This window comes from Toxotes jaculatrix, chromosome 7, assembly GCF_017976425.1.
Source record: "Toxotes jaculatrix isolate fToxJac2 chromosome 7, fToxJac2.pri, whole genome shotgun sequence".
NCBI lineage: Eukaryota > Metazoa > Chordata > Actinopteri > Toxotidae > Toxotes > Toxotes jaculatrix.
In genome coordinates, this window is record NC_054400.1 from 9,721,510 (window position 1) to 9,748,792 (window position 27,283).

Genomic DNA, 27,283 nt, shown 5'->3' on the forward strand with positions numbered 1-27,283 from the left:
TGCCTCACCTGGCTCAGTTTCTCAAGGCTTGCACTCTGAGAGGGCCTGGTAGGTGCATCGAGGAGCCCCCTGTGTAAATCCAAGGCAAGCAAATGCAGTACTTCCTAAAGAGAGGTTTTAGTGGTTCCTGAAGGAAAGATGAGTTGATACCATTGGATCTCTGTTGTGAAGCTTTTATTAAAGTCTGTCACATTCTACTATCAATTGCCATGTGCCAGAAATATGTTCTAATGTGGGGTTTGGGGAGAGATTGGTTTTCAACCATCCTGTGCTGAAGCATTTCCTACAGGGAGAGAGGTGCCAGCATCCAGCGATAAGTGAAGTTGCTGGTGGTTCTTGTCACCCTTTCAATCGAGCCGGTAAAGCTGTTGGGCAGTTTCTTTTTTTAGCTTTTATCAGTTCTTTCAAAGTGACTGCAGGCACCTTCAGATACCTTTAAGGACCAGTGACTGTTTGTAATAGCCTGATGTCTTTCTTGTGCAACTACTTGACACTTATGGGTAAAATCAACTTTACAAAGAGGTGCTACACTTGTCAGCTTCCCTTTTCTTTATATAAATTAACTTTACTCACTTTTCTAGAACAGTTGTCGTAGAAAGTGGGGAGTTCTTTGTGAAAGCATATTATCTGGCCATCGAATCTACTTGGTAAGTTTTTGTTTATAGTTTTTTTTAAATATATATATATATATTAGCATATTTTGCCCTGGTCAGAATGCTGATGAGACGGGCGGACAAAAGTTCATAAAAGTTCACATGTTGGTGTGTTACATGTATATGATACATAACCATCACATGGAGAATGAGTCGGACATTGCTGATGATGAGTGGAATGATCCTTGCCCTTTAGTGAAGGAGGCCTATATAAGATTGATTAGGCTCATCTTGGTTGCCAGAAAAAAGTGAATTAAAATTTTAAGTTAATAGACGTACTGTATGATCCATGGGTTGTTAATCCTGTTCACTGGCTAAACTTGTCCTCAGGTTTATCTACTAGATCTATGGTTCTAATTCTTCTGATGAAGATTTATGAATGTTTTTTTTCATGTACAGGTGAATAGTGCCGTATTTCTTAATCCTTAAATTTAACTGAGTAATTTTTATTTTTTTATTTTTTGTGAGATTTTAAGATTTGCTGAGCATGAGTGATCTGATGTTGTGTTACTTAAATGATTATGGGTAAAGCCATACATACTACATGTTCAACTAAAGCTGTTTATTTTTATCATGTTCATGTATCTGCTTTGTATTACCTAACAACTGGTTGATCACTAATTCGTGCGAAATGATATTTTATAATCAATAAATTTATCAGTGTAAGCATAAATGTATATTACAATGACTGTCCTTAATAGGCCTTGTCCCCACCATATCGTATACAAAGACCCACATAGAACACTCTTAGTAAACATCTAAACTAATGTCTAAACTAATCTTGCAATTAGCAGCATCCTAATTGAAAATTATTCACCATTTTCTCATGCCAAAGGCTCTTTCATGGACAGCCCATCAGCCAGGTTATGTGGCTGTAGCAGATGGAGGACATAGAGGATGGTGACTGACAGACCAGGGACAGGGTGACAAACAAGCTCTACCCTCAGCACTGGCTATTGATTTCAGCTCAGAGGTCTCTGCCTGATATGGCAGCAGTCAGGGTCGGCCAGCCACCTAAGCTAGAGCTAGCAGGCTATTAGCTTGGAAAGGGAGATGTGGGAGAAGACAATATTATAGTCATGGCCAGTCAGAATCGGGGATATGATACGTGCACTGCAAGTTTATGATATTACGCCTATAGGAAATAGTGCAGAAGGCACTGGGGAGTCTAAGTGTGTTGTACGTGGAATTTAAACTGTTATTTAGTGTCCTCAGACTTTCTTTTAGTTATTGAACTTCTCTCAGAGCATTTCAAATGAAATTGTAATTGTGCTGCTTGAATTCAGTTCCAGCTGCTTAAAAAAAATTAAAAAGTGTTTATAATTTCACATTAAAATTGGTAGAATACAGTTTACAACAATATGATCTGACATGGAAAGCTTAGAGTGCTGGGATTTCGTCCATGACTGTCTGCCACATTTTCTTGGGTGATTAACTTCACATGCCAGGAAGAACAGCTGTATGTGGTTACGTAGATGGCAGTTGTTTTTCTGGATGTAATTTGCTCTTCCTTTCCATCACTCATATTTGCATTTTTAATGCAGCTTTCATGAAAAGTGTGAGCTAAATTCCAAAGGGTAGAGCTGTTAAAACCAGAGAGGTTAGCTGGCCCTCTGTATAAGTCCTCTTTAGTTTTCCTGGCCAACAGGTACTTTATAGAACTTTGCCTCAGCAAGCTACAACAAACACACTGTGGTTTGTTTAATAGGGTGTAAACCTTATACCACTGTGATGGTGATTTATACCTCACAGAAAAACCCCCTTAATGTCCAGCCCTGAGGCTTTATTTTGTGTTTTGGCTCTTGTCAGGAATAAGATTTTGACAAAAATTTAAAAGATATATATATATTTATACATGTATATGTGATGCTTGCATGGATCCATGACAGTGCAGTCTCGCTCGATTTGGTTCTACCTTGCGGCCGGCCCTGATGAGTAATGGTGAGGGAGTTCCAATGTAAACATGGTGAGGCCAGGTCATGCAGACACACCAATCTGGCCTGTTTTGTCGATCAGCTTGAGGTCTGTATCAGCCTCAGTCATGCTAGCTGTCTGCAGCCTATGGTGGATGGGATTACAGGACTTAGTTTCCTCTACCTGGCAAGACACCTAGTTCCATACAGCATCAAAGACAACACTGGTGCCCTTAGCATTTTCATCGGTTTTGTAGAACTCATTACAGTGCCTCGTGTTTTTTAACATGTGGCCCTCTCATTACCTCCAGTTGGCCGCTGCTACTTTGATCTGTGACAATGTACCGTTACAGCTCTGTGCTGCTACTGCAGCAGCATATTTTTTAAATAGGCATATTAGAGCCTAAAGTACATCTGTAGTTTTGATTAATGTGGATATGGTTGAAATGTCCTCCAGTCAGAGCCAGGCCAACCCCTTAGTCACCTTGTTAGTGAGTAGATGCTCGGTGCTCTGCATCTCTGGGTTTTCTTATGTGAAGCCAGTTGATCTGTTGTGTCTTAAACCCCTCAGAAATGCTGTTGAATAAACCCTAAACTCAAGCAACAGTGCAGACAGCACTCTTTAATGGAAGTGAGCAGTGGGCTGATGAGATGCAATTGAATTGCATATCTGAAACACTGATGGTAGCGTTATTTTATGGAAGCTGTTTTTACTGTGCCTTGGAGCTTAGCCAGGTTGGTGTCTTAGTGCAGGGAGTTACAGTCCTCCGGACTCAAGTTAGACGTCCTTGTTCAAAGGAGTAGGAGGGGTCAGCATTTTATGTACTATAATGATAAACGGATGAAAAAAAAGTTAAATAAAGCGAATTCCTATTCTCTTTGAAATATGGGGTTGTTTGTGATGCACAAAGTCCAATTTAATCAAAAGTGGTTGTATTTTACATTAAAAGCTGACATAGATTGGCTGGTTTTTAAACAAATTAGATGCCGGGCTCATCTGAAATGTGTGCTGGACAGTCTAGGAAATGTGCTTCACGCTGATATAAGCATCTACTGCATAAATTAATGGTCCTTGAATGTTTCCCTGCACAAGTAAATGAATTACCACTTAGGCATAGCTTCGTCATACAGACTACACAAGTTTTATGAAAGAAACATTGAAAATTTGCTTAAAAGGAAAGCTCCATTTTCATAGTTGCTTTAAGTTATAGATTTGGAAAACCTGTAAGAATAATGAGTAATATTAATCTTGTTAAAATCAGGAAAATAATATGTGTCTACTGTGAAATACAGTCATGCCTAAACGAAACATGGGACATTTTGTAAGTGCAGCATTTCATCGATGGTGGTAGTTGACCTTAGTTTTAACACATGAATAATGAGAGCCTTTGGGTCAGTGGGGGTTAAATTATGAGTGCGCTGAGGCCATCTCTATGACCACACACCCCACTTCTCTGATTGCACACTCATTTTTTTCCCTCTTCGTTCTTTTGTCCTTGCTAGGATAATATGCGACCCCTGCTTGAATTATGAGACAGATCTTAGTGGAGAAAGGCATGCCACTGTGTCACACTCTTGAATACCCACATGAATGTGCTCACATACAGCTACACATCAGATATACTCCATATTTGGATTTTCACACCTTGTCTGTGCTGTAATCAAAGAACAGGAGGACAGAGATTGATAGGGAAGATGCACCTGAGAACAGGCTCTGAAGAAAAATGCCAGAATGACAACCTGTGATGTTGGGGAAATAAGGGTTAGAAAATTGTGACATCAAGACAATGGTTTTCAGTTGCTATGGTGTGGAGGGGGAAAGAAAGAGTTAGAACCCAAGTTTGGCTGACTGTAGACCGCAGCATTGTGGAGATTTGAAATAGGCAGAGGCTGGGCTCGGAGGCTTTAATATGACGAGTTACAGTAGCAGCGCAGCGCCAGGGCCTCATGCTTTTACGATGGAGTCACAGTTTTCAATGAGCCAGTCCATTTTTCATAGGGACGAATTGCTTCTGACAGTCCAATGGCTAGGCCAACATTTCGCAAAATGTAAAAGGTCTGGCGCAAATGAGGTCTGACCTTATCAATAGCTGGGACCCATCCATCTAAAGGCAGACCCCCTGTCGCCTTGTGCAACAAAGCTGCTTACCATCTCTCCCCCTCCCTTCACAGCTGCCTTCCATCTCTGAATTGCTCACTCGCTGCTGTGAGGTTCACTGTGCCTATGCGCATTTTTCTCCGTATTTGTGGGCAAATGGCCCTTTCTGTCTTGGACTGTGAATTGGTCTCCATCTGGTTGTTTGTTTATCCATCCGTCACTTGCAATATCTCGGACACCATGCGCTGGATTTTGATTAAAGATGATAGAATGATGCCTCCACTTTGATTTGGCAGTTTCACAATTGCATTGATTGCTAACAGGGATAGAGGCACTTGCCATCAGGTCATGAGCAGCATCTTAGAAACAACTTGTCAAACTTTTTGAAAACCGTGGAAGTGAATTCTTCTTTCCACTAACATTTCCAAATGTACATGGAGTGAGCAAATCCTGGGCGAAAGGGAAATGTTAAGAACCAGTAAACCAATGAAGGAACATTTCAAAATCTGCTATTCAAAATGTATTTTTTGTATTTTGTCAGTCTTCTCATTCAAGTCCAACTTGGCACATACCACGTAATCTTAACCTAAACTATATCCATCATGACTTGGTGTAAGTCCTGCCTTTTGTCCTTCATCAGGGCCTGGTTTACTACTTTCATTTCATTATTGCTTTCCTGTTTTCTTTCCTACCACTTTTCCATCCACTCGTCTCTTAGGTCTGGTCCTGTGTGATCCAGTTTGTTGTCACATCCATCATGTACAGTTAGGGTAGATTGTGGCGGCACTTATACATATGTCCGTGGGAGCTCATATGTACAGTAAATGTGTGTGAGTATTGGTAAAATGTGCTCTTCATTCTTGATGAATTATGCATGATTGTCAGGGGACTAAAAACAACGGTATCTGGAACTCTTTGTAGCTAGAAACACAGGCATAAAAGACACTGGCTTATAACACCATAAATACAGTTTGCGGAAAGACACTGTAATGAACCAGGTCATTATAGGCACAGTATAGTTTTAGTTGAAAGGATAAGAACAGAACAGTAAAGCTAGGCAAAAGGGTCAAGTTTAGAAGCCTATAATCAGCCCCTGAACAGTTAGTCACTGAACTTCCAGTGTTTCTGGCCGACTATTTAGTAAATAAAGTATTGCAAAAATATTTAGATTTTTTTAAGGCGAATATTTTTTTCACGTGATCGAATTAAATGCATTGTTTGCAAGATCAGGAAAAAAAAGAAGTGTAGGAAACGGGATATCACTGACCTGAAAAAGAGGACATTTTTGTCAAATTACATTTGTCAAGATAATTGAGTCTGAGGTGATAGCTACACTCTAGAAGCTATTTTTGTTGTATCCACTTTATTTAAAATGTACTTGTCAGTCTGTATTTAATTTGTTAATTCCTTACATTTCCCAGGTTGCCTTTGGACAACTATGCAAAGGACTGGTCTAATCTTTTTTTTTTTGTGTAACTGAGAGGAGGAGCTCAGTATCGGATTGTCTGTACATGCTCACTTTTTCACCGTTGATAACATAGTAGCTCAGATTTCTTACATTAAATCATTGTTAAAGTGGGTAAAAAACTGTCCACCAAATATTTTACATCATATATCATTCTTACAAACATGATTGCGACAGAGCTGGGGTCAAGCTCGAGAACCTGACCTTCAAAAGTGTTGACTGTGGAAACGACCCTTTGTGAACTGAACTTGCTCTGTGTCAGTGTATTTTCTAGCAGCGACTGCATCCTGAACTGAGCTGAACAGAACTGAGCTGGGCTTAGGGCCCTCCCCGAGGAAAGCCAACCAGCTCACACAGTCAGATCTGCACCAACTAGAGGAGACACTTTGGACAAGTTAAACAGTGATAAATCTGCATGCCAGTATGATTTAAACCACGGCCGCTACTTTCTGTCGACGTTGTGTCATATCGTCGCACCCCGAAGGGCTCATATTGTCCGCCACGTGGCTCTTTTAGAAGCAAGAGATGATGAAAGAGTGAGAGGTAAGTGTGACAGGCTTAACTCGTGGAAGAAAAAGAACACGATTTGATTAATTACTGCGGAGGTGATTGTGAAGGGAGATGCTGAGGTTAAACAGGTTCTACAGTAGGTGTGTATGTGTAGCTGATTGGCTGTTGATACGCTTGTGTTCATGTTTACACTTGAGCAGGTATCAGCTGCGTGGGTGCAAATATATAAACAACATGTGGGAGGAAGTGTAAAAATGAAAAGAATAAAAAAATAGACGTATCCAGACTTTGTGTGGCTTCTGCCAAGATTATTCACCCTCAAGCATGGTTAGAGCTAGAAATGATTGAGGACAGAGTCAAGAAATAAGATTTTAAAGAAATTATTGTCGAACACTAATGGGATCTAATGATAGAATTGGAGTTAATTCAGTAAAAGTAACTGGTAATCAAGCTAACTGTTGCTGTTCAAGGTTACTGTCTAAGCAACAGTTCTGCATCAAATCACACATTTTTGACATTCTTGCACAGATAAAGTAGCATCTCTATTAAATATATATAAAAATTCTCAAATATTCTCACTCCTTCTCTATAGGATGGTTGAAAAAACGTAAACAGTACAACAAGTAAAGAAATGCATTATAAAAGTACAGCATGGTGGCTGTAGATTCTGAAAGTACAGCGCCGAGCAAATTTTTCTCTCCTGCGTGTTGGGGCCCTGAGGCATGATGCTGCAAAATGTGAGCATACCTTCGTTTTTTAAATGTCTACAACTTTGGTTTGATGAATGACTCAACCTGAGCAGGCCGCAGTGTACCAAATCACCAAACTGCCTACGTCTGTGCAACGTAACTCCAGATGGGAAAACATTGTTTTACTAAATAATCCACCTCCCACCCCTGTATTCCAGCCAGTTAATGTGGGCCATTAGCGTACATGCTGGATAATTGGCCATTATGTTCTATTGAGCAGCAGTCCATCCAGCATTGTCGACTGGTAGAGAGTACACATTACATTAGCTAAGCTTTTTTTTTTTTTTTCCTGAATTTCAGGACTCACAAGAGTTAAGAGTAGTTAATTGGAGGGTGGGAGTTGTGAGGGTTTAGGGGCTTAAACACAGTGAGGAACTTTGTATTCATTAAATACAAGGCTCTTTTTTCAATTTACAAAATGTTTGGGGGTTAGACCATCAAATCCAGTGGTGCATATAGTCGCCTTACTATATACAGTATTTTGCTTGTATTACCAGCTAAAGGGATAAAAGTCTGAAAGGAGCAGATGAGACAAACTCAAAGACCCCTTTTCATCTGGTTTTAGAGGATTGTCGTGTGGGTGCCTACAATTTGTCCAGATACTTTAGTCTTTTGTAGGTTGTCCAAGTTTTATTAGTGAGAGACTGTAGTTGTGTAGGTAGCTGGTTCCTTCTTTCTTTTTCTTTTTTCTGTAAGCACACACACACACACACACACACACACACACACACACACACACACACACACACACACACACACACACACACACACACACACACACACACTTCACTCACAGTGTACAGAAGGTTCGCTAAATCATTCATGTGTATGGACCCCTGGCCTCTGTTCTCCATAATAAATTAAGAGTTTGATCAGCTACCTGGATCAATACCTTACACACTCTCACAGCTTGTTACTTGCTTGACACCTAACCTCCAAACATTTTCATATATTTAACATGTAGCTGTTCATTCTTCTATGTAGGAGCTATAACGCGTGGAAAGCACACACGCACGCACACTAAGTTACTGGAATATTATATAGTTACATACACAATATTTTGCTCAAGCTGTATCTTCTGTTACTGTTACAGAGTTTTTTGTGGGTTTTTCTCATTCAGTACATAATAATAATAATAATAATAATAATTGCATTTTCCAGTGAGAAGCAGGAAGTGCTTTCTAGTAGAGGGGGAATAAAGTGCACACTACATTCTGAAGTGTAGGAGGTCTTTTGGAAAAATAGGTTCCTGCTGTCCAGCACAACAGACTGCTTTGTCCCCACCTCTTGTCTGAAGTGGCTATAAAATACAGTAATTGCCCCTGGCCTCCCTGTCCTTTTTTCTCCACCTGACCCCTTATAAATAGGAGAATAATTCTTGCAAAATAATGTGCTGTGATGAGAGAGAGGGAGAGGGGGAAAGTGTGAGTGGGTGTGTGTGTTAGGGGGAAAGAAAGGAATAAAGAGAGGAAAACACACAAAGGAAGAAAAAGAAAGAAATGTTAGTGTGTTCCAGGTTAATTTGGATTTCACTTACACATTTAAATACATGGATTGATAATCTGTAGGGAAACAAATTTCTGTTTAATGCATGTGATAATTTAGAACAGTGAACATAGGTATCTCAGATAATTAAAAGTAAAATCATTTTCACATATTTTAAACTTCAGACATTTCAAATGAAATTAGAAGGCACTCATCCGGTCACTTGATGGTCAAGATTAACAAGGCCTCTTTGGACTATAGCACAGAATTCTATAGCCCAGCCATCATAAATTACACAGGTCTGGTTGTCTGAGTACATGAATCATGTGCCTCTTTTTAAAGGTAATGAAGCAAAGACAAGAAAGACAAGAATAAAGCCTTTTATAATTTGCTCACCATCAGCAGCACATTGATTTTTTTTATTTGATGAGGACAAGGAGACATAAAAGTACATAGCAGTAGTTTAAACATTACTGACCAACCTATTCTTTATTTTTTTCTCCCTTTCCACTAACCTTCCTCCTTTCCTGAGGTACTCTGGGGACATGCCTTACTTGGCAGAATTAGTACCGTTTCTGAAAAGTGTGGTTTAGGCAGATGTCTATATGGCCGCCCACTGTTGGCAAGCAGGTAGAATAGCAATGAATTGTGGACATCTTAACAGAAAAGCTTGAACTTTCAGTGTTCACAATGCTGACTGGATTTTCTGGCTCACAGGCAGAGGGAATCCGTGTGAGACACAAGCTTTTGCTAATTGAACGCAAAGCCTGACTTGCTAACGTGAATGATTGTTTCACACCCATACTATAAATCCTTCTCCTGTTACTCCTGAGGTGCAAATGAAACTCGACTCTTCCCCCTTAGCGATCTTGACTCACATCTGTATGACTGTGTACTGCTTCTCCTGCTGTCTTTTGTTTTGTTTTTTTTTTAATTTTCATGGAGGAAGCAGAGTATGTGCAAATGGAAAACACATTTATTACCAGCAACATACACTAAACTGTTAGTCCTGTATGTTATTAGGTTTTTAAACAATTGTACTATTTTTATTCCTTAAAAAAACATATTTTACATTGTCAAATAGGACCTACATCAACACAACAAATAAGTATGCATCAAGTGGGCATCAATTCTTTCTGCAGATTTCTGCAAGTGATTGACATTAAGCAGACCATCTCAACAAAAACGTAATTAAGATTTCATGTTCAATGTGATGGTACAACAAGCACGGGTAGGAAGTTATTTTCCACTGACTTATTTGGAAGATGTTTTTTTTTTTTTTATACTGGACAAAAATAAAAAGCAGCAAATGGCTTTCCCTTCTGGTGAGAGTGAAACATTCTTTAAAAATAGGATGTAACCACCACTAGATTATTGTATGTAGGTAACCACTGAGAATAATGTAAAGGGCAGGGGAAGCTTGCCACAAACTTGAAAAAGAACACAAACCATACCAACGTCACCATATATAGGTGGGGTAAAAGAAGCAGCAAGCACTAGAGGGCACTCTCTATCTCCCTACCCCTCAGACGTTCTCTCTGTTTAACAGACACACACACATACACACACACACATACACATACACACACACACACACACACACACACACACAGTCTCCCACACGCACTCATGCACACAGAGAACATGCTGAACATTCAAAAATGAAAGTCAGAATGAGATGTTCTCACAGCTACTAGGAGACAATCAATTTGAATTGTATTAATCAGTGCTTGCACTCAGGCCCTCTCTAGTTCACTATTCAATTACAACTGTTACATCTCATCCCATTCTCTCCCTCTCTCTCTCTCTCCCTCTCTCTCTCTCCCTCCCCTCCTACCTCTCTGTTCTCCACTCTCTCACTCTGTCTGGGTCTATATCTCTGTCTCCTACTGTAGCCACTATCTATATTAATATTTCCCCATTGTTTTTTTTCCTGCAGCAGCGTAGATGATAGATTTTAACCTAATGAAAAGCACTTCTGTTGAGATTGAAAAGCTCCTTAAACACATCACAGCAAACCCTCTGTCTTTTCCTCCTCCTCCCCTCCTGTTTTTCTCCATCGCTCTTTTCTCCTCCTCCCTTCTTTTTTTCCTGCCTTATCTCCCCTTCTTCCTCCCCCTGTCCTCACCCCATTTTTTTCCTTGACACTTATATTTCATCTGTTGCACCCCCTTATGCATCCTATTACCCCCAAACCCTTTTTTTCTGCATCCTTTCTTACATCTGCCTCTCCCACTCCCCCTTCCTATTCTAAATGGGCTGCATTACTGTAATGAGCTGGTAATTTATGGAGGAGGAGTGCAGGACTTGTATCGTTTGCCCATTGAGTATTTGGCCTCCCCAAGCTCACCCACTCCCTCTGGAAACGCATGCATATACTCTGAGAATCCAGTCCAAATAAACACATGCAAAAACACCCAAAAGTAAATAGGGACATGCTGCGTACACACACACACACACACACACACACACACACATACTGTAAGAAGTGCACATAATGATACTCAAGAGGTACACACCTAATCTACCCCGGTGACGCAACAAAAGCAGCACAGCAGCAATGGCTGTGAGTTCACTATCAGTGTACACACGGGATCTGGTCAGCCACAGTTCTAATATGTAGTAATAGACACACACATCCTAATACACAATCATGCAATTGTAAAAAAAAAAAAAAAAAAAAAATATATATATATATATATATATATATATATTATTTTAGTTATGTGTGGAAGAGTGAGGTGTGGCTGCACTTTAGGCAGCTGCACTGATTAAAACTGAAGCACATCTCATTGCGTATCTCTCAGCTCAAAAATATGTTTAAAACCAGAACAGATGACCCACCTGGGGGATGATTTTATTAAACAGGCATAATACTTTTTGACTCAAAAAGCATTTTGTGAACAAATTGCTTGATTATAAACCAAAATTTTCTTTGAATTTAAGTGTTAAAAAGGGAAGTTCCTGTGTTTGGTAAGTGTATTTGTTTTGGTGACAGGATTGCACAGTTTTGCACTTTGTGCTAATCGCCAGATGTTCACTTGATATAAAATTGAGGCTGTTAACTTAGACAAAAACTGCAAAACCTGAAATTGGTCTGTTTGCTTTATGCCACCACTGAGCTCTTTATTTTAGCAGGAAGAGCAGTTTTCATAAATGTTCTTTGGTTCCCAGGCACAGGTTAGAACCATCACTACACAGGATAATTGTCATTGTGGGATGTCTTTCTATTGTGGTTGTGTAACTCAATAGCCTGCAGTTGAAAGTCACAGAGAGCCGAACATTCAAAGAGAAAGAGACCTGTTTAGACCACAGGGAGACGGGAAGCGAGGCTGGCCAACACAGGAAGAAGGGCAAAAATGAAACATTCATGGAGGGAGGTTGGGTAAAAGAATGAGTAAAAGATGTTGAAACAAACAGTAACAGAGGTTTGTTGGATATCCTGTCTGTCTTGGCTCATAACCTGAGTAGAAGATTAAAGTGAATGTAAAAGGTCACTGCCATATGCCTGTGACATTATAAATAATGTGTATGTGCATGTTTGAATTGTACACTACACCCATGTGCATGGAAGGCCTCATGCGGGGATGTTAAACACCGTGGCAACAGGCGCTGACCCCAGTCGTAAAGAGGTCAAAGGTCAACAGAGCTACTGAAGAGCTGACAGTGACCCTGAACACAGGAACATCCTATAGTGGGGATCAGGAGGAGGAGGAGAAGGCAGAGATGGGGGAAGGGAGAGAGGATGAGGGTAAAGCAAATATTGGAGGGAAATGGGAGAGGGAAGGAAAAGGAGGAGAGGCAAGAGAGGGAGGGCTGTCAGGATGAGTGAAAGGAGAAGGTGAGAAGAGGAAGTAAAAGGGATGAGATGATGAGCGAAGTAAGAGAAGAGGGAATTGGATATGAGAAAAGACCTCAGAGATATTCGAGCATAAACCACTGGGAGGAAAGGGAGACTCGCATGCAGGGCACAGGATGTAGTGTTGCCAATACAGATTTGATGAGAGGCTCATAAGTGAAGCAGTGTGTGGGATTTGGGAACTGTGATCTTTAGGCAAAATGAGGCTGTTGTTAGAAAAAGGAATAAGGCACATAGGCAGAAATGTAAGCCCCTGTCAGGTTGCTGATACAGACATTTAGATGATATTGTATATGAGGAACAAAAAGTTATTTTTCATTGCATAGAGATTTCATTTAAAAAGTTTCCTCAGTAAGATTATTGGCAGATTGTTTTTAAGCTAAAACTCAAATACCCTTGTTGCAGTGGATTCCTAAAACATTCAACGTCACTATAGTGAGTTTTTAAAGTTGGTAATATTCAGGTAGATGAAATATTTGTGGCGAATCAAACTGAACTATTTTCTGAATTCTACATATAATGAAAAGTATGAGGGGAAAACAGTTTTCCCAGCACACCATTTTCCCTTGTTACATTTGGACAAATTATCCTTTAAAGAAGAACTCTCACGCAGTTTCGAGTCTTTAGCTCCTCATTTGGTCCATTGTGTATTTTTCTCTCTGGCACTGACTATGAAGTTACCTCCTGGAGAAAAGTGCTTTGTGTTTTTATGAGACATTCTGACTACGCAGCGGTACAAAAACAAGGTTCTTAAACTGTCATTTTGCATTTAAGAGCACTTATCAATTTCATAGACGCAGTCAACGGAGCAGTCTCAAGTAAGACATGAGTTATTCTGTGTGCGTCTGAAATGAGCCTTGGGAAAGGTTAGCCATAAACTGAAAAAGGTGTTTGATCTATAGCCAGGTATTGATCAAAAACAGTGTCTAAGCTCATGAAAATGTACATGTCTGTATGAGTGTGTGTGCGTGGGTGCACTCAAGTTGAGAGTGTGCAGTGTATACAGTAATGGCACTTGACGTGTGATTTGAGTTATAGCCAGGTATCGATCAGAAAACATCACGGCAGCTTTAAACTTTGCTAAAGAGCTTTTGGTGAGACCTGACTAAGTGCTGTTACAGACTCATGAGCCATTAGAAGTTTGTATAAAAGAGACCAAAGTGAAAAAAACAAAGAACAATTACAAAGGAAAGGAACATGCTGAATGTCAGAAGTTTTCTTTTTTCAGACACAAATGCCACTTCTTAGTGGAGATAATATATTTTTCCCAGGCTTTTTTCATCTTTTTTTCCCCTAACATTGTAAATGTTGGTTTTTCACCTTCTGCTCTCTTTTAAGTCTGTTCACTGTTCAACATGCTGATGCTTTTAAATGAATACTCGCCCATTAACTTATTGTTTTCTGTTCTCCCATATATATGCTTAATGCAGATCTTCTATTTTTCCCTTTATGCAACTGATCTCAATATTTTCTAACAGATCATGTGTCATCTTTCCACACAGAAAACATTTTGGCTGTTCTGGCTGTTCTGGCCCTAGGTTGACTTTCCAAAACATGTTATGTCAAACTGAGGGCATATGACCAACACCACTGCTTCCTTGCAAAACAGTCAGGGAACACTGGGAAGATGGAAGTAGTACAGTAATTATGTAGTTTAAATGAAAGAACAGCGTTGAAAGATGAGGAAAAGTGTTGCTTGTGCTTAACTTTTTAATGGTTTCACTTTAAGTTTAGGTTAAGTTTATATTTGGCTCAGATATTAAGGTTTGCTGAGAGTTTAACATGTGAGATGGGAACTATAATTCAGTTTGCTGAAATGTGAAGAAGGCAGGTTTTACTTTACATGGCATGTTTGGCCCATTGTTGCTATTTCCTTTTCTTTGACACTTACATGACATTTTAACTAGTCCCACTGCTGGTGGACAACATTGTCTATTTCTATTCCTAATGGTTGTGGGACTCTGGGAAGAAACAGCCATAACTCAAGCCTTTCCTTGGGTGGGTCCGCCTGCTATCAACGGTCTACTAACCTAATTGTTGTGCAACTAATTGGTATTGGGTCATTTGTTTTAGGGGCTATGTAGACCCCTAATTTGCACACAGGCAAAACCACACACAGACACACACTGTCTTGTGATCATAGCGATTTGAAGGGTTTTGTCAGGGGTAGGGGAAGAGGAAATGTGTGTCTGGTTAATGATTCCCGCTGGGTTAAAGCGGACAGAGTGGACTGTTAAAGGCTCGAGATAAGGCATAGAAACAGACTTAGCGGCACTTGGACTGCTGATTGTGTGTATTTGACAGAGGGGTACAGGGGTATTTTGAGGAGAAAAGGAAAAGAAAAGTGTGGGAAAGGCAAGGCCTATGACTAAAATAAATAGGAAAAAAACTGTCCAGTGTGGATGTCACCGTCTTCCTGTCAGTGTTGGTAATATTCACTGGGAACTGAATGGTGCAGCTAATTACCTAATTACCCTGTGTAGGTGAATAGCTCTCTGTTTTGCTTTTTGATGATTAAATTAATTGCTAGTCACAATGATTACAGATACAAACAAATATTTTTTTTATACCTTTAAGCCATGCTTTTCCTCTTTCCATGGCAAAACCAAAGGAACAGCGAGAATCTCAGCGACAATACTCTTTTACCTTCCACACAAGTAAAAATAGTATTAAGATTGGCAGAGTATGCCATGGTGTGTTAACCTGTACTCTGTCTAAGCAGTATGTAAGAGCAGCCAGATTTCTTCTGGTTTTTAATAAGCGTGATGTAAGAGAGGCCCATTTCTGGGCTCTGGATCCAATAGTAGCGTGTAATTACCTTTAAGACCTGCTCCCTATGCTAAAGGATTAGCCATAATCCATAACCAAAGCCATAACTATTGCTACGCTACGTTAATTCCAGTCAGACGCATGCAACATGCAGTTCGGTGACTAGGATGCCGTCTGTCTTCCTCTGCGTCCTCTTTCCTCCTCTTCACTTCCTCTCCGCTCCTCACTCACCTTCTCATTTCATATTGAGGTTGTTAAACTTTATGCCCCTTTGTCTGTGATGTCAGAATTGGAGAGCAGTTTTCCTGATCCAAAATAGAGAAAGAGTGAGAGAGTGAGGGAGAGTGAATATAGAAAGAGACAGATAGAGAGAGAGAGAGAGAGAGAGAGAGAGAGAGAGAGAGAGAGAGAGAGAGAGAGAGAGAGAAGGGTGGAGAGGATTAATATCCTCAAAGGAGAGGTGCATAGGAGCAGAGGTGCTGTTGGTTTGAAATAGAGCTTAATATCCTGCTTTTACTGCTGATGGCAATGGGAACCCCAGTTTGTATGTGTGTGTGTGTGTGTGTCTGTGTTTTCTCATTCTTGATGTTGTCTTTGAAGCATGAAGTATGAATATATAAAACACACAACTTCCACACAGATTAGACACATACACATACACATAAAAACACACACAGGCAGAACCACCATAGCCCTGTGAGTATGTTATTGTTAACATTTAATGGGAATTTCTCTGCATTTATTTACCTATGCACCAGGGCTGCCTGGTTAATTATATATATCAGGATTTTGATTCTTTCCTCTATGCAGTTTCATTCTTATATAACCACAATTCTGCTGCATTTTCATGAGCAGGGAGATCCTTCTGATCAGCCAGAGCTCTCTCAGTTCTGCCCCTAAACTGTATCAGCGAATGACAAGATGTCACGAATTGAACTATGCACAAAAATACCTGTTATGTGTGCGAGAGGGAGCGATGGAACAGTGGAAGAAAAACAATGAGAAAGAAGACATAAAATTATCCTGTCTTTGTTGTGACAGAAACATTGTGCCTGTACTGAAAATAGGGTTCTTCTTTGTTGAGCAACTTCACTGGAGCAGCTGGGGTTTTAGGGCCTCTCTCAAGGACAGTATGGTGAAGCAAATGAGGCATTTTTTTTTCCACACCCAGTGCCAAAATTCTCACTTTTCACGATATCTGCTCCAGCCTCCTGCCTAGTATAGTGTAACACCCAAACCCCTACACCCTTTCTTTCCACCTTGCTACATATAGTGCATACCACCTCCTGTGTTGGCAGTGGGCCACATGGTGACATATGATAATGAATGTCTGGTGTGTTTAAAGTTCTTAAGAGTATTTTAATTGTGAGGACATCCTGTTGGAACTCATTCTGGAAACTCATTCATTAAATTCTTTTTAAGTGAACAAAATTTACTGCACTTATCCTGATGAATAATGCCAACCTGTTAAGTGTCCCCTTGTCCTATATATATATATATATATATGTGTGTGTGTGTGTGTGAATGAAATGGTGTCAAGTGCTTGTTCTCAGTGGTGAAGGGAAGCCTGTAGTAGGTCACCCCTGTGATAGCTCCATCTCTCCTTATCACCCCTTCACTCTGTCTATCTGTCCTTGGCCATCACTCCACCTCTGTATCTCTCCCTCTCTCTCGCTGTCACTCACTCACCTTTCCAATCTTCCTTTCCACTTCAAACGTCACATCCCCTCCACAAGGTTATCGCACGTCAACTACTAAAACAGTGTCTGTGTATGCGTGTGTGTTTAAGTGTATTATTTATAGATGCTAAAAACCCATGAAAGTCATGTTTTATGTTTTCAGATTGTCAGTCCGTCTGTCCCATTCACGTGAAAATGATATCTCAGGAACACCTTGAAGCAGTTTCCTCAAATTTGGCACAAACGCTCACTTGGCCTCAAGGATGAACTGATTGGAAGTTGATGGCCAGAGATCAAAGGTCAAGGTCACTGTGACCTCACAAAACATGTTTTTGGCCATAACTCAAGAATTCATACACTAATTATGACATAATTTCACACAAATGTGTAATAGGACATTTTCCAAAAGGTCAAAGGGCAGCTACACTGTGACATCATAATATTCTCTAAATACACTTAATACCTTTTATTAAATGTACTCGAACTGTTAACTTTATTTATTATATGAGTATGGATGTAAACTGCAACTTGACTAGTTGGTGGAGGCATATAACCATGAGGAGGTAATTTTTCGTACTCTCTCTACCTCACCACATAAACATTTCACGTTCTGCTGATTGCCTCTGTTTCTCTCTGTCTCTCTAACACACACACACACACACACACACACACACACACACACACACACACACCCAAAAAGCACATAAAACCAGAAAGGAACACACTGCCACAAAATGGTAGTTGTCAGCTGGTTTACATCAGATCAGACACTGATTGGGAAAATGCCTGTGCCCTCAGTGCTCACACATACAAGAAGGCACACTGCTTTCTCCCTGCCCTCTGCCTAATTAATTTCCCAGATCGAGCATGTCCCACCATAAAGTGCTCTCCCTCCTTCTTGTGCCGCACTCAATCTGTTACTCCTTTCTCCTGTGTCTCCCTACTGAGCCTGTCTCATTTCCAGTTCCCCGTGGCCTTTGATTGCCTTTGCCCAAAATGTCAGGGCAAAGAACGTCACCTCATGGAACCTCCGCCTCACTCATTTTCTCTTTCTTCCCTTTCCAACTCCCCCTTTCTCTATCTTTCTCTTTGCGTCTGCTTATTTTTTGTCTTCCTCGGAAGATACACCTCAGTTCTTGTCACATCAAGTTCAAGTTCATTACCACAGCCCAGCAGTTTTTTTCCCCTCTAAATCGAGGGATTGTCTACATGCCTTCTTCAGTTCCCTCGAGTTCTCACAGCTTTTAATTTGTTAATGCTCAGTTCACCACAGGCCAAAGCAACAGTCCCTCTCTTGTTTCCCACCTCCTGTTTGTGTGTGTGTGTTTCAAGTGCTTTATTTGGTATGTTGTTTACTGCATTCGTTTTGGCACTCTGTGTGACCCCAGTGAGTTTGGTTGGGTACTTTGAAGATGAGCATATTGTGTTAATCAATCAGGCTGTGAGGCCAGTGCCTGGTCAGGTACTAAGGCATTAAAGGAGTTAAGTGACAACCACCTGGTGCTTATTGAGGTCTCCTTACACAGTTTTTATGCTCTTGTATGATGTATGTGTGCTCAAGCATGTATATTTACAAGCACATAAACACACTCCTGTGAGAACATTTTCCCATTTCTGCTCATGCTGACAGCCCGTACACAAATCATTATGTTAGACCACATGCAAATAAACACATGCACGTGTACCTGTATACATACATGCTTACAGAGAACACAGCCCAGAACAAGTCCATCACGTCCATCCATTTAAAATTAACTTTGATACAGTTTTATAAGGAATGGGTGATATGGAAAGAATCCTCTTATTCGCTTTTATGGGTGAAAATCAGTTTTGTGGATAAGATAATCCTGGTTAGCATGCTAACTTCAGTAGATATCTCTGCCACACAATACATAGAATTCTTTGACATAGTGTCTTACTTCTTCACATTCTGTTGAGAAATTTAGTTAGTTGTTTTTTTTTTAAGTTTTAAACTAAAATATTTACATATAGGACCTTTACGTGACACATCATCACAGCTGTATGTTGTCCTATTGCCAAGCCTTAGTCATGAAAGATGTATATTTGAGTATCTAGCACCAGTGTTGGTATGTACATAACCTTTGATCTGAGTAATGTTACCAAGTTCTCTGAATCTGAAAAACAGCAGAACTGAAACTAATTTGGCCTCTCCCTTGCTCTGCTTGCTTGTAAGACTACTGAATGAAATGGGAGAAAAAAAAAAAAACAGATTGTGATATCTGCCTGAAAAAATAGCTTTGGTATCCCTTGCAACTTCCAAGACTGTACAGGATGAGAAGTGAAAAGGGGGTTTTCTGTTGGTTCTGGGCATACAGCAGCACAGTGGAGAGGGCAAAGCTGAGGCCAAGTTTTTAAACGCAACACAAAGAACAGAGTGAATGTCTTTCACATTAGACATGACAGTTGTGCTCTCTGGAATACATCAGCGATAATAAGCATTTTTCTGTTGTCACTGCTGCCATATTTATACGCACACACACACAGCACACATGGACACACTACACAGTAAATCTTTACCATATACCATCACATCTTTCTTAGGCATTCTGTCTTAATCAGTGGCTAAAATATGGTGTATAGGGTTACTGCAGACAGGCATGGGGATGGCTTCAGAGCAATAAGATAGCAGTAATGGCACACCATCATTTAGGAGAATGTAATAAGTGAATATCTAATAACCCTGTAAAAGATGCTTAACCCCTGAATCTCTGAGGTCAGGTACAGAGATAGGAGAATAAGCTGATTAAGAAGGGTTTCTTCTCACGTTGCGGTCATCACAGGATTGACCAACTCCTGACCTCGCTGTTTGGAGTGCGGTTACCTAAGCCTAGAACCACTCCTATGTTTGGATAAATCTGCCATTTATGGTCTTTGATAACAGCTTGTGCTAGATATGGGAAAGTAATAGGTTATGAATCTTTGTCTGGAGATAATGGAGAGGTTAATAGAACACTAAAGATTTAGGGTATTACTCTGTTGTTCACCTTAGCTCAACATTGTCACAACTGAAGGCTATGAGCAGAGCCTCGCAGTTAAATTCTAATATTTGGGAATGTCTTACTGAAAGAATTGAGGCTCTGGTTTTGACACAAGGATACCATTCTTAAAGGCATGAAATGGTCCATGACACTTTTTATATTGATCTGTTGATCCATTTGTCATTTGGTGATTGATTCGCTAGAAGATACGTTTGCCCAAATCCCAAGAGAACTTTAAATAAACTGAAGCAGTCAGTTTTAAATGTGAATCCCCACCTGTTTCTCGTATGATGACGTAGTTTTATCCCCCGGTGACAGACTTGGTAAAAGACAGGTGAAATGTGCCATGCTCGAAATGAATGATATCCAGGATTTAAGGTCAGTCTCTGTCTCTCTCTGCTTCTTTTCACACTAAAGGGAGGAGTGTATATATACACACACACACACACACACACATACTCACACAGAGAGAACCAGATCCTAAAGCCATTCTCAGGCAGGGCAGCAGAGTGTGTCCTCATTACCGTCTGTGAGTGTGTAGTCACCACTCAGTCACAGCTCCTGCTGCCAGAATGGGATTTTCCCCTCTTTTTTCCTCTGACTCTTCCACCTCTTTTTCACCTTAAGGTTTCTTGCATATCGCTTCATCTATTTCTCAGACAGAAAATCATTATCGCTCAGGAAAGACAATTTCCTGCTCCTGTGGTCCTTCATACAGCGCTAGGCAAAAGTTTTTGAAAAACCTATATTTCAACCTATGTTTGAAGCGCTGTAATTGCCAATTAATAGCAGCTTCCTTAAAAGGTGAACTGAGAAATGCTGAATGATTTTTATTTTATTTGACATGACGTAGAAAGTATTAATAGGGCCTAATTATTAATCAGTTTAAGTCAACACCTGTAGCCGTCAAAGCATGCTGTAGTGTTTTGTTGGGTGGGCATGTCTTGAACAAAGTGCTATGTTTTACAAGACTCCATTACTATAAAAAGATTTAGGTCTTAGAAAACAGGGGAGGAAAATGTCACCTCACAAGGGACAAAGGTCAAACTATCATAACTATAACTAACGAAAGACTGTCTTACACAGAATTTGCACATTATGTATATAAGCCAAAATCATTAGCACTGGGTATTATTCAATCAGAAAGCATCAAGAGAATGGAAAAGCCTTGTTTGAAAAAAAACAAAAAACAAAAAAAAAAAACAGAAACTGGCAGACATTTTCCAATTAAATAAAAGCATAGGTTTTTTTTTTCATGTCTGTTATAGCAAGCTCTGCTTATGTATTTTACAATTACATTACTAGATTTAATGAATAGTGTTCTACGTATTTAGATGTAACTATGCAAAGATTTACTAGTTTTTTTTTAACTTACGGTTTCACTGTTTATTATTTTCATGCAAGTAAAATTCTAGTATAATTAAAGTGTTTCCATCAAAAATAAGACACCTCTTTACACAGTTTTGTATGTACATTTCTATTTGTATGCTTCGCCACTGCTATCTTATAAAACAAAGCCACTCAGCTCCAATTGCACTCTCTATCTCTGACAAGGAGAACAAAACTGTTCGACTGTAGTAAAAAGGTTGACTGAAAGCCCCTCTCCTTTTCAAAAGTAGCCAACGATTTCCATTTGCCACTGGGAGTAGCTGGAGTTTACAGTCTCCTGATAGAGGATCAAAGGAAGGGGGAGAGAAGCAGAGCACGCACAGGGATATTAGGCTGTAATGGCGACCAGATGAACTTGTTGATAGAGTACTTAACAAGTCTAAATAGCCTTACACTTGGCTCGTTCTGACAAAGGCATTATCTGACTCATCCAGTTTACCAACTTGAGACTTTAACAAAATGATGTTCTGTGTTATTTGCTCTTCTCTTTCTCCTTGCAGCTATCTTAAAATGCCATATGTTTTCTTTAGAAAGTATGGAGCCTGTCGACTGTAATTCAGATTAGGAAGGTTGTGTGCTTAGGTGAGTGCAGCACAGTAATCAGGAAATGCATGGACAATGTAGGCACTTGCACTTTTTGTACATTCACTGTGGTAGGCACCTGTCTGCTCCTATCCTCTCGCTTTGTCAGGTTGAAAGAAGTAAAGATGAAGGGGAAGAAACAGGGACTTGGGAGTTGGTGAAGGGGAAGTAGAGGCAGTTCTGCTGTTTGGTTCGGTTAACTATGAAGAGCTCCTCTTTTATTTGATCTCCCTCTTCCTTAGAAAACTCCTCATTCGCTCTGCAAAGGGTTTGAACAGCAGCGGTATGTGTGTCTTCACTTCAGATGAGAGGTCTGAACCCGGGTAATCGAATTTGGGATCACGTGATCGGACACGACAAGGGGAACAGGATGGGGAGCCATTTACCTTCTTGACCTGCCTTGCACGCTCTCAAGAGCACAGATACACACAAAACAGTCTCCATTTTTAGAATACTTTGCCAAGTCAGTGCTTGTCAAAAAAACAACATGCCTGCTTCATGTGCTGCTCACCCATCTGGCCTGCGGGAGCCTCTTCCCCACTGTGCTGTTTTACATGAAACATACTGTAGCTTCAAAGCTGTGTTACTGCCTGTTTAGCCATAAAGTGCCATTATGCATGGCATCCAAGAGCATGCTGGAGCACAAAAAGAACCACATGTGGAGCACTCCAAGCGCCCAAAGCTATATATTACATATGTTACATACTACACACAAGATCATTCCTGTGTGTGTGTGTGTGTGTGTGTGTGTGTGTGTGTGTGTGTGTGTGTGTGTGTGTGTGTGTGTAGGTGACTACATTACATAGCTCCAGCTGGACAGGAGGAAAGAGGGTTAAATACATGAAGTTGATTCAAAGAGCATGAGATTATTCATTTCCCTTCTCCTGTGGGAACACATTCAGGCTCCACAGTGTAAGCACACGCTCTTGGACAACAAGTCCTACCTGGTGTGGAGTGACATCAACATTCTGCTGATTGTCTGTTATTTAATACTGTGGAGGTATTTTCAAAAGTGCCAGTGATAAAAGCGAGAAAGGGGAGAGGAGGAGATCCAACATGAAAACAGTTTTGTAAAGATTTATTTTTTCCCTCCTTATTGAAGTGGAGACGTTTGTTCATCGAGCTTGTTTGTAAAAAAAAAAAAAAGTTGGAAGTGAAATGGATTTCTGCGAATGGGAAAACAGCATCAGGGCTAAGTAACTTTTTGAAGGTGCTGTCAAAGGCTTTCTCTGTCTTTACCCCCCTCCTTTCATCTTTCTCTCATCCCTCGTTCCTCCTCCTCCCTTCCCATTCTCATTAGCGATGGTTGTGAGAGAGTGGAGAACAAAGCCCAGGCCCTGCCAATCGATCACAGAGCAGCACTATCAATCGACTGGTGGAGCACAGGTCTCCTCCATCTGCCCAAAGATTGGCAGGTCAAAGATTGATGAGGAAGATTGCTGTGTGTCTGTGTGTGTTTGTGTGTTAATGCAACAGTGTATGTCTTTATTTTAGATAAATTACAGAAGATTAAATCTCATCTCGTTTGTCAGCTACACATTTTAATTTGTAGTCTGCTCCAAAATAAATTAAGACAGTATCAAAAGAACAACGTGTTTGTGTGTGTGTGAGTGTGGGTGTGGGTGCGTACGCACACATGCTCCGAGGTGTAACAAAGCCCCCAGACGCTGACAGATATTTGTTTTGGTGGACACTTTTACCCTGGCACTGTTTTTCTGCCCTGGCAGCAGTAAACACACACAGAAACACACATACACAAGCAGAATTAAATCATACACTGGCATGGAGTCACGCTTTACCCTGGCACGGTGTCATTGCCTTTCAGTGCTGTGACTCATGCCAGCGCTCTAATGGATGAATCCTGCAGCAGTCTGAAAAAGCATGGCTGTGTGCAGGATTTGTGCGTATTCATGTGTGTGTTTCAGCCTGTCACCCTGTGTGTATGCGTGTATATTTTCGAGGTGTTGTGTAAACATCGGAATTATATGTCACAGCTGGCCAGATGACTTGCCCTGGTTTCATCTTGAATTTCTGTGCATCTCTGTGGGATGATGATTCTGCCACATTTGCATGAGAAAGGTTGTCAGACTAACACCTTTTCTTGTTTCTCTCCCTCCCTCCTTCCCCACCTCCCCCTCCCTCCCTCTCTCTATCTTCCTCCTGTGTCCACAGCTCTGATAGCCATAGGCCAGTATAGCAGTACCATAGAGACTGTGGATGCTGGCTGGTGTAAGGATATCACAGACCAGGGAGCCACACAGATCGCTCAGAGCAGCAAGTCCCTCCGCTACCTGGGCCTCATGAGATGTGACAAGGTAACAATGCCCAACCCATAATATCTGCTGTTGTCTGGGTTCTTGTCAGTGTGTATCGCATGTGTGGTGCTCTCTCCAGTGGCAAATGGATGCTTGTGGGGACGCATTCAGATGTAGCAGGTCAGATTTTTTTTTTTTTTTTTGATATGTACTGCAAAACATTTTGAAGGAAATTTTGGCAGTTTGACTTTTTTGTCTACATAATAAATTTTCTTGCAAGTAATGATTTTTTAGAGTGCCAAAAGTTTGCAGCTTTTCCAGTGTGAAGATTTGTTGTTTTTTTCTGTTTTATATCACTGTAAATCAAATCTGTTTGGGAGTTGAAGCCTTGGTCCCACAAAGTAAGCAGTCCAAAATCAAGGACATTACCTTATGGCCTCATTTACCTCAATACATTAGTGACCCCCTTTTGCTGTATGTAGCATGTGCATGTGGGTGTGTATATGCATGCCTGTGCACGTCTGATATCTCACCTGTTGCCTTTGTGAGTAGAAATAAATAAATTATATATATATATATATATAGCCCAACTCTAGTCCACACACGGACAGAGAGATATAATCAAGCACACACACACAAACTCTCAAAAGTTCCAGGTTAGGGCAACTGGCCAATTATAAAGTATCCAGAGGCGAGCATGTGGAGTAGCTAAGCCATTGCCGCCTGTGCCCAGTATGTCCATGTGATGCATGTTTGAGTCAGCTGGATGGGTGATAACAGAAGTAAAGTGACATAATGACCCCTCTTAAATCTACTTTGAGATGCCTCTGGGTCTGAGGGACAAGCTTTCCAAAGTCACCCTTAAACTCTCTTCTGGTCTCTTACCCACCCCATCACTAACCTGCTGGAAGCACAGTTAGTCGTACTGCCATGGTAACAACCCCACCCACCTCTCCAACTGGTTCAGTCGAGCTTCTGCCACACAGATGCATCCACTTAGTAGTGGGATCATTCAGTCTGACATGAGTGGGATGAGGGCAGACAAGGAAAGGAAAGTGAACAGCTGGCCTAACCTAGAAACTTTAGCCTGTGCTGATATTGTACAGCCTGGTGTCTCGTACTGGAGCCTTGTACACAGCACAGGCCATAATTCCAATGCTGGTGGGCCTCCATATGGTAAGTGTAACAGTATGTTTTAATGAGACTTTCATTTTCAGGTTGAGGCTAAATTTTACATTTGGGTTTTGGGCTGAACAAATTTAAAGGCCCTGCTGTGCAGTAAAAAGTCCAAGGAGAAGTTGGCAGGGGAGAACAGGAGGGAGGAGAGACTTTGACTTATAGTCAAAGGCCTTTCACCAGGTTGGGAACTCATCATTTTTATATCTTCATTATAAAATCAGTGATATCTGTGTGTCACGGCCTTAAGGTTGACCCTATGGATTTCTCTGCTAAAAATGCCTTCCCGGAGATCGTTAATTGTGACAAGAACAGCGGTGTATCATATTTATCTATTTACACTGTAATGAAATTAAAACATATGAGGGTCTGACACTGACCCCATATGTAAGGTCTCAGTGATGAAGTGGTGTACTCAATTCACATTATTGCAGACATGAATGTGTATCTATCATATTTATCTAAGAGTAATAAAGAGTAACTGCATTACATAGCAGGTGATCACTTAGATTCCATTTTCATTTAGTTCCCTCCTGCCTCGCCGACTCAGTGACCCAACAATCGATATCTACAGCCATGCTAATAAAAATCTGTTCTGGAATGACCTACATCTTTACTGGAATAACAATTTTTCTTAGTTTCTCTCCACCATATGCTTTCATGCCCCTGCCCTCCGAACAACAAATTTACCTATTCCTCTGTCCTTATTTATCTATCTCTCTCTCTCTTCAGGTGTGATATTCATGCTCATAATTTAGTCCGGAGGATGGAAAGATAAATAATTATTCTTCCTCTGCTAGAAGGGGGAATTTGGGGATGACACAGCTAAATAAAGCAGTAATTGGAGCAATTAGAGTTGTAATGGAGTGTGAGTCGAGCAGAGAGAAGAGTTTGACAGTTTCCAAGGTCATGTACATTACCAACGCTGAATCACAGAATTAATTCACTGCATGCTTGCCCCCTTCACCTATTTCTCTGTCTTCTCTCTTTCGTGTCCTAAAATTGTGTTTAGCATTGCAAATGAGTTTGGAGTATTGGTGAGGATTGGTCAGGCCTGTGTGGGAAAGAGATCAGCCCACGGCAGCTACTTTCTTTGTTGTTGTTGATGCTATTGTTGTTTTTCATTATGTTACGAGAGAAAGGGAGTTACAGTAGATATGGTCAGGCTTCAGGAGGAGAGAGAGAGAGAAGAATAGGGGTAATCTGAAGTTCGCTTAGAGGGAAACAAATAAACAGAAATAGGTTGTTATTGCCGAGGTCACAGTGAAAATGAGACCTACAGAGCGAGTTAAAGAGGTAAAAAGGTGAGAGCAAGAGACAGACCAGGGGAATTGTGGCTATCTACAAGTCAGCCTAGGGGCAGCACTGACCATGCTCTGCCTCCCTCTCCACTCCTACTCTCATCTCTCTTCTCCCCTCCATCCCTCACATCTCCTACTCCTCCTGCTCCCCTCCCAAGATTCTTCAATCGCCTCAGCTGAAGATCAGTGCTTCTGTTTCTCTATCTTACATTCAATTAGAATTTTTATGCATTTTTGGGGATGTCAGTAAAAGAAAGCAGTAATTGGTGCATTTACTGTAGCTGAAACTCTCCAAAAACTCCTCACAGTTAGGGGCTGCTCCATATTTTTATCAAGGTCACTTTGACAGGGTCATAATTGGCTGTTGTCTGATTTGAGCCGATGGCTCTCCTGATGTAGAA

General features: G+C 40.7%; 1 protein-coding gene across 1 annotated transcript in view; it reads left to right on the top strand.

The window, feature by feature from the left end:
* fbxl17 (F-box and leucine-rich repeat protein 17) overlaps window positions 1-27,283 on the top strand; it is a 199,120-nt gene that overhangs the window by 155,805 nt on the left and 16,032 nt on the right. Inside the window, exon 10 of the mRNA XM_041042901.1 lies at window positions 24,323-24,465. Coding sequence (XP_040898835.1) covers window positions 24,323-24,465 — 143 coding nt within the window. The remainder of the gene's footprint in view (window positions 1-24,322; window positions 24,466-27,283) is intronic.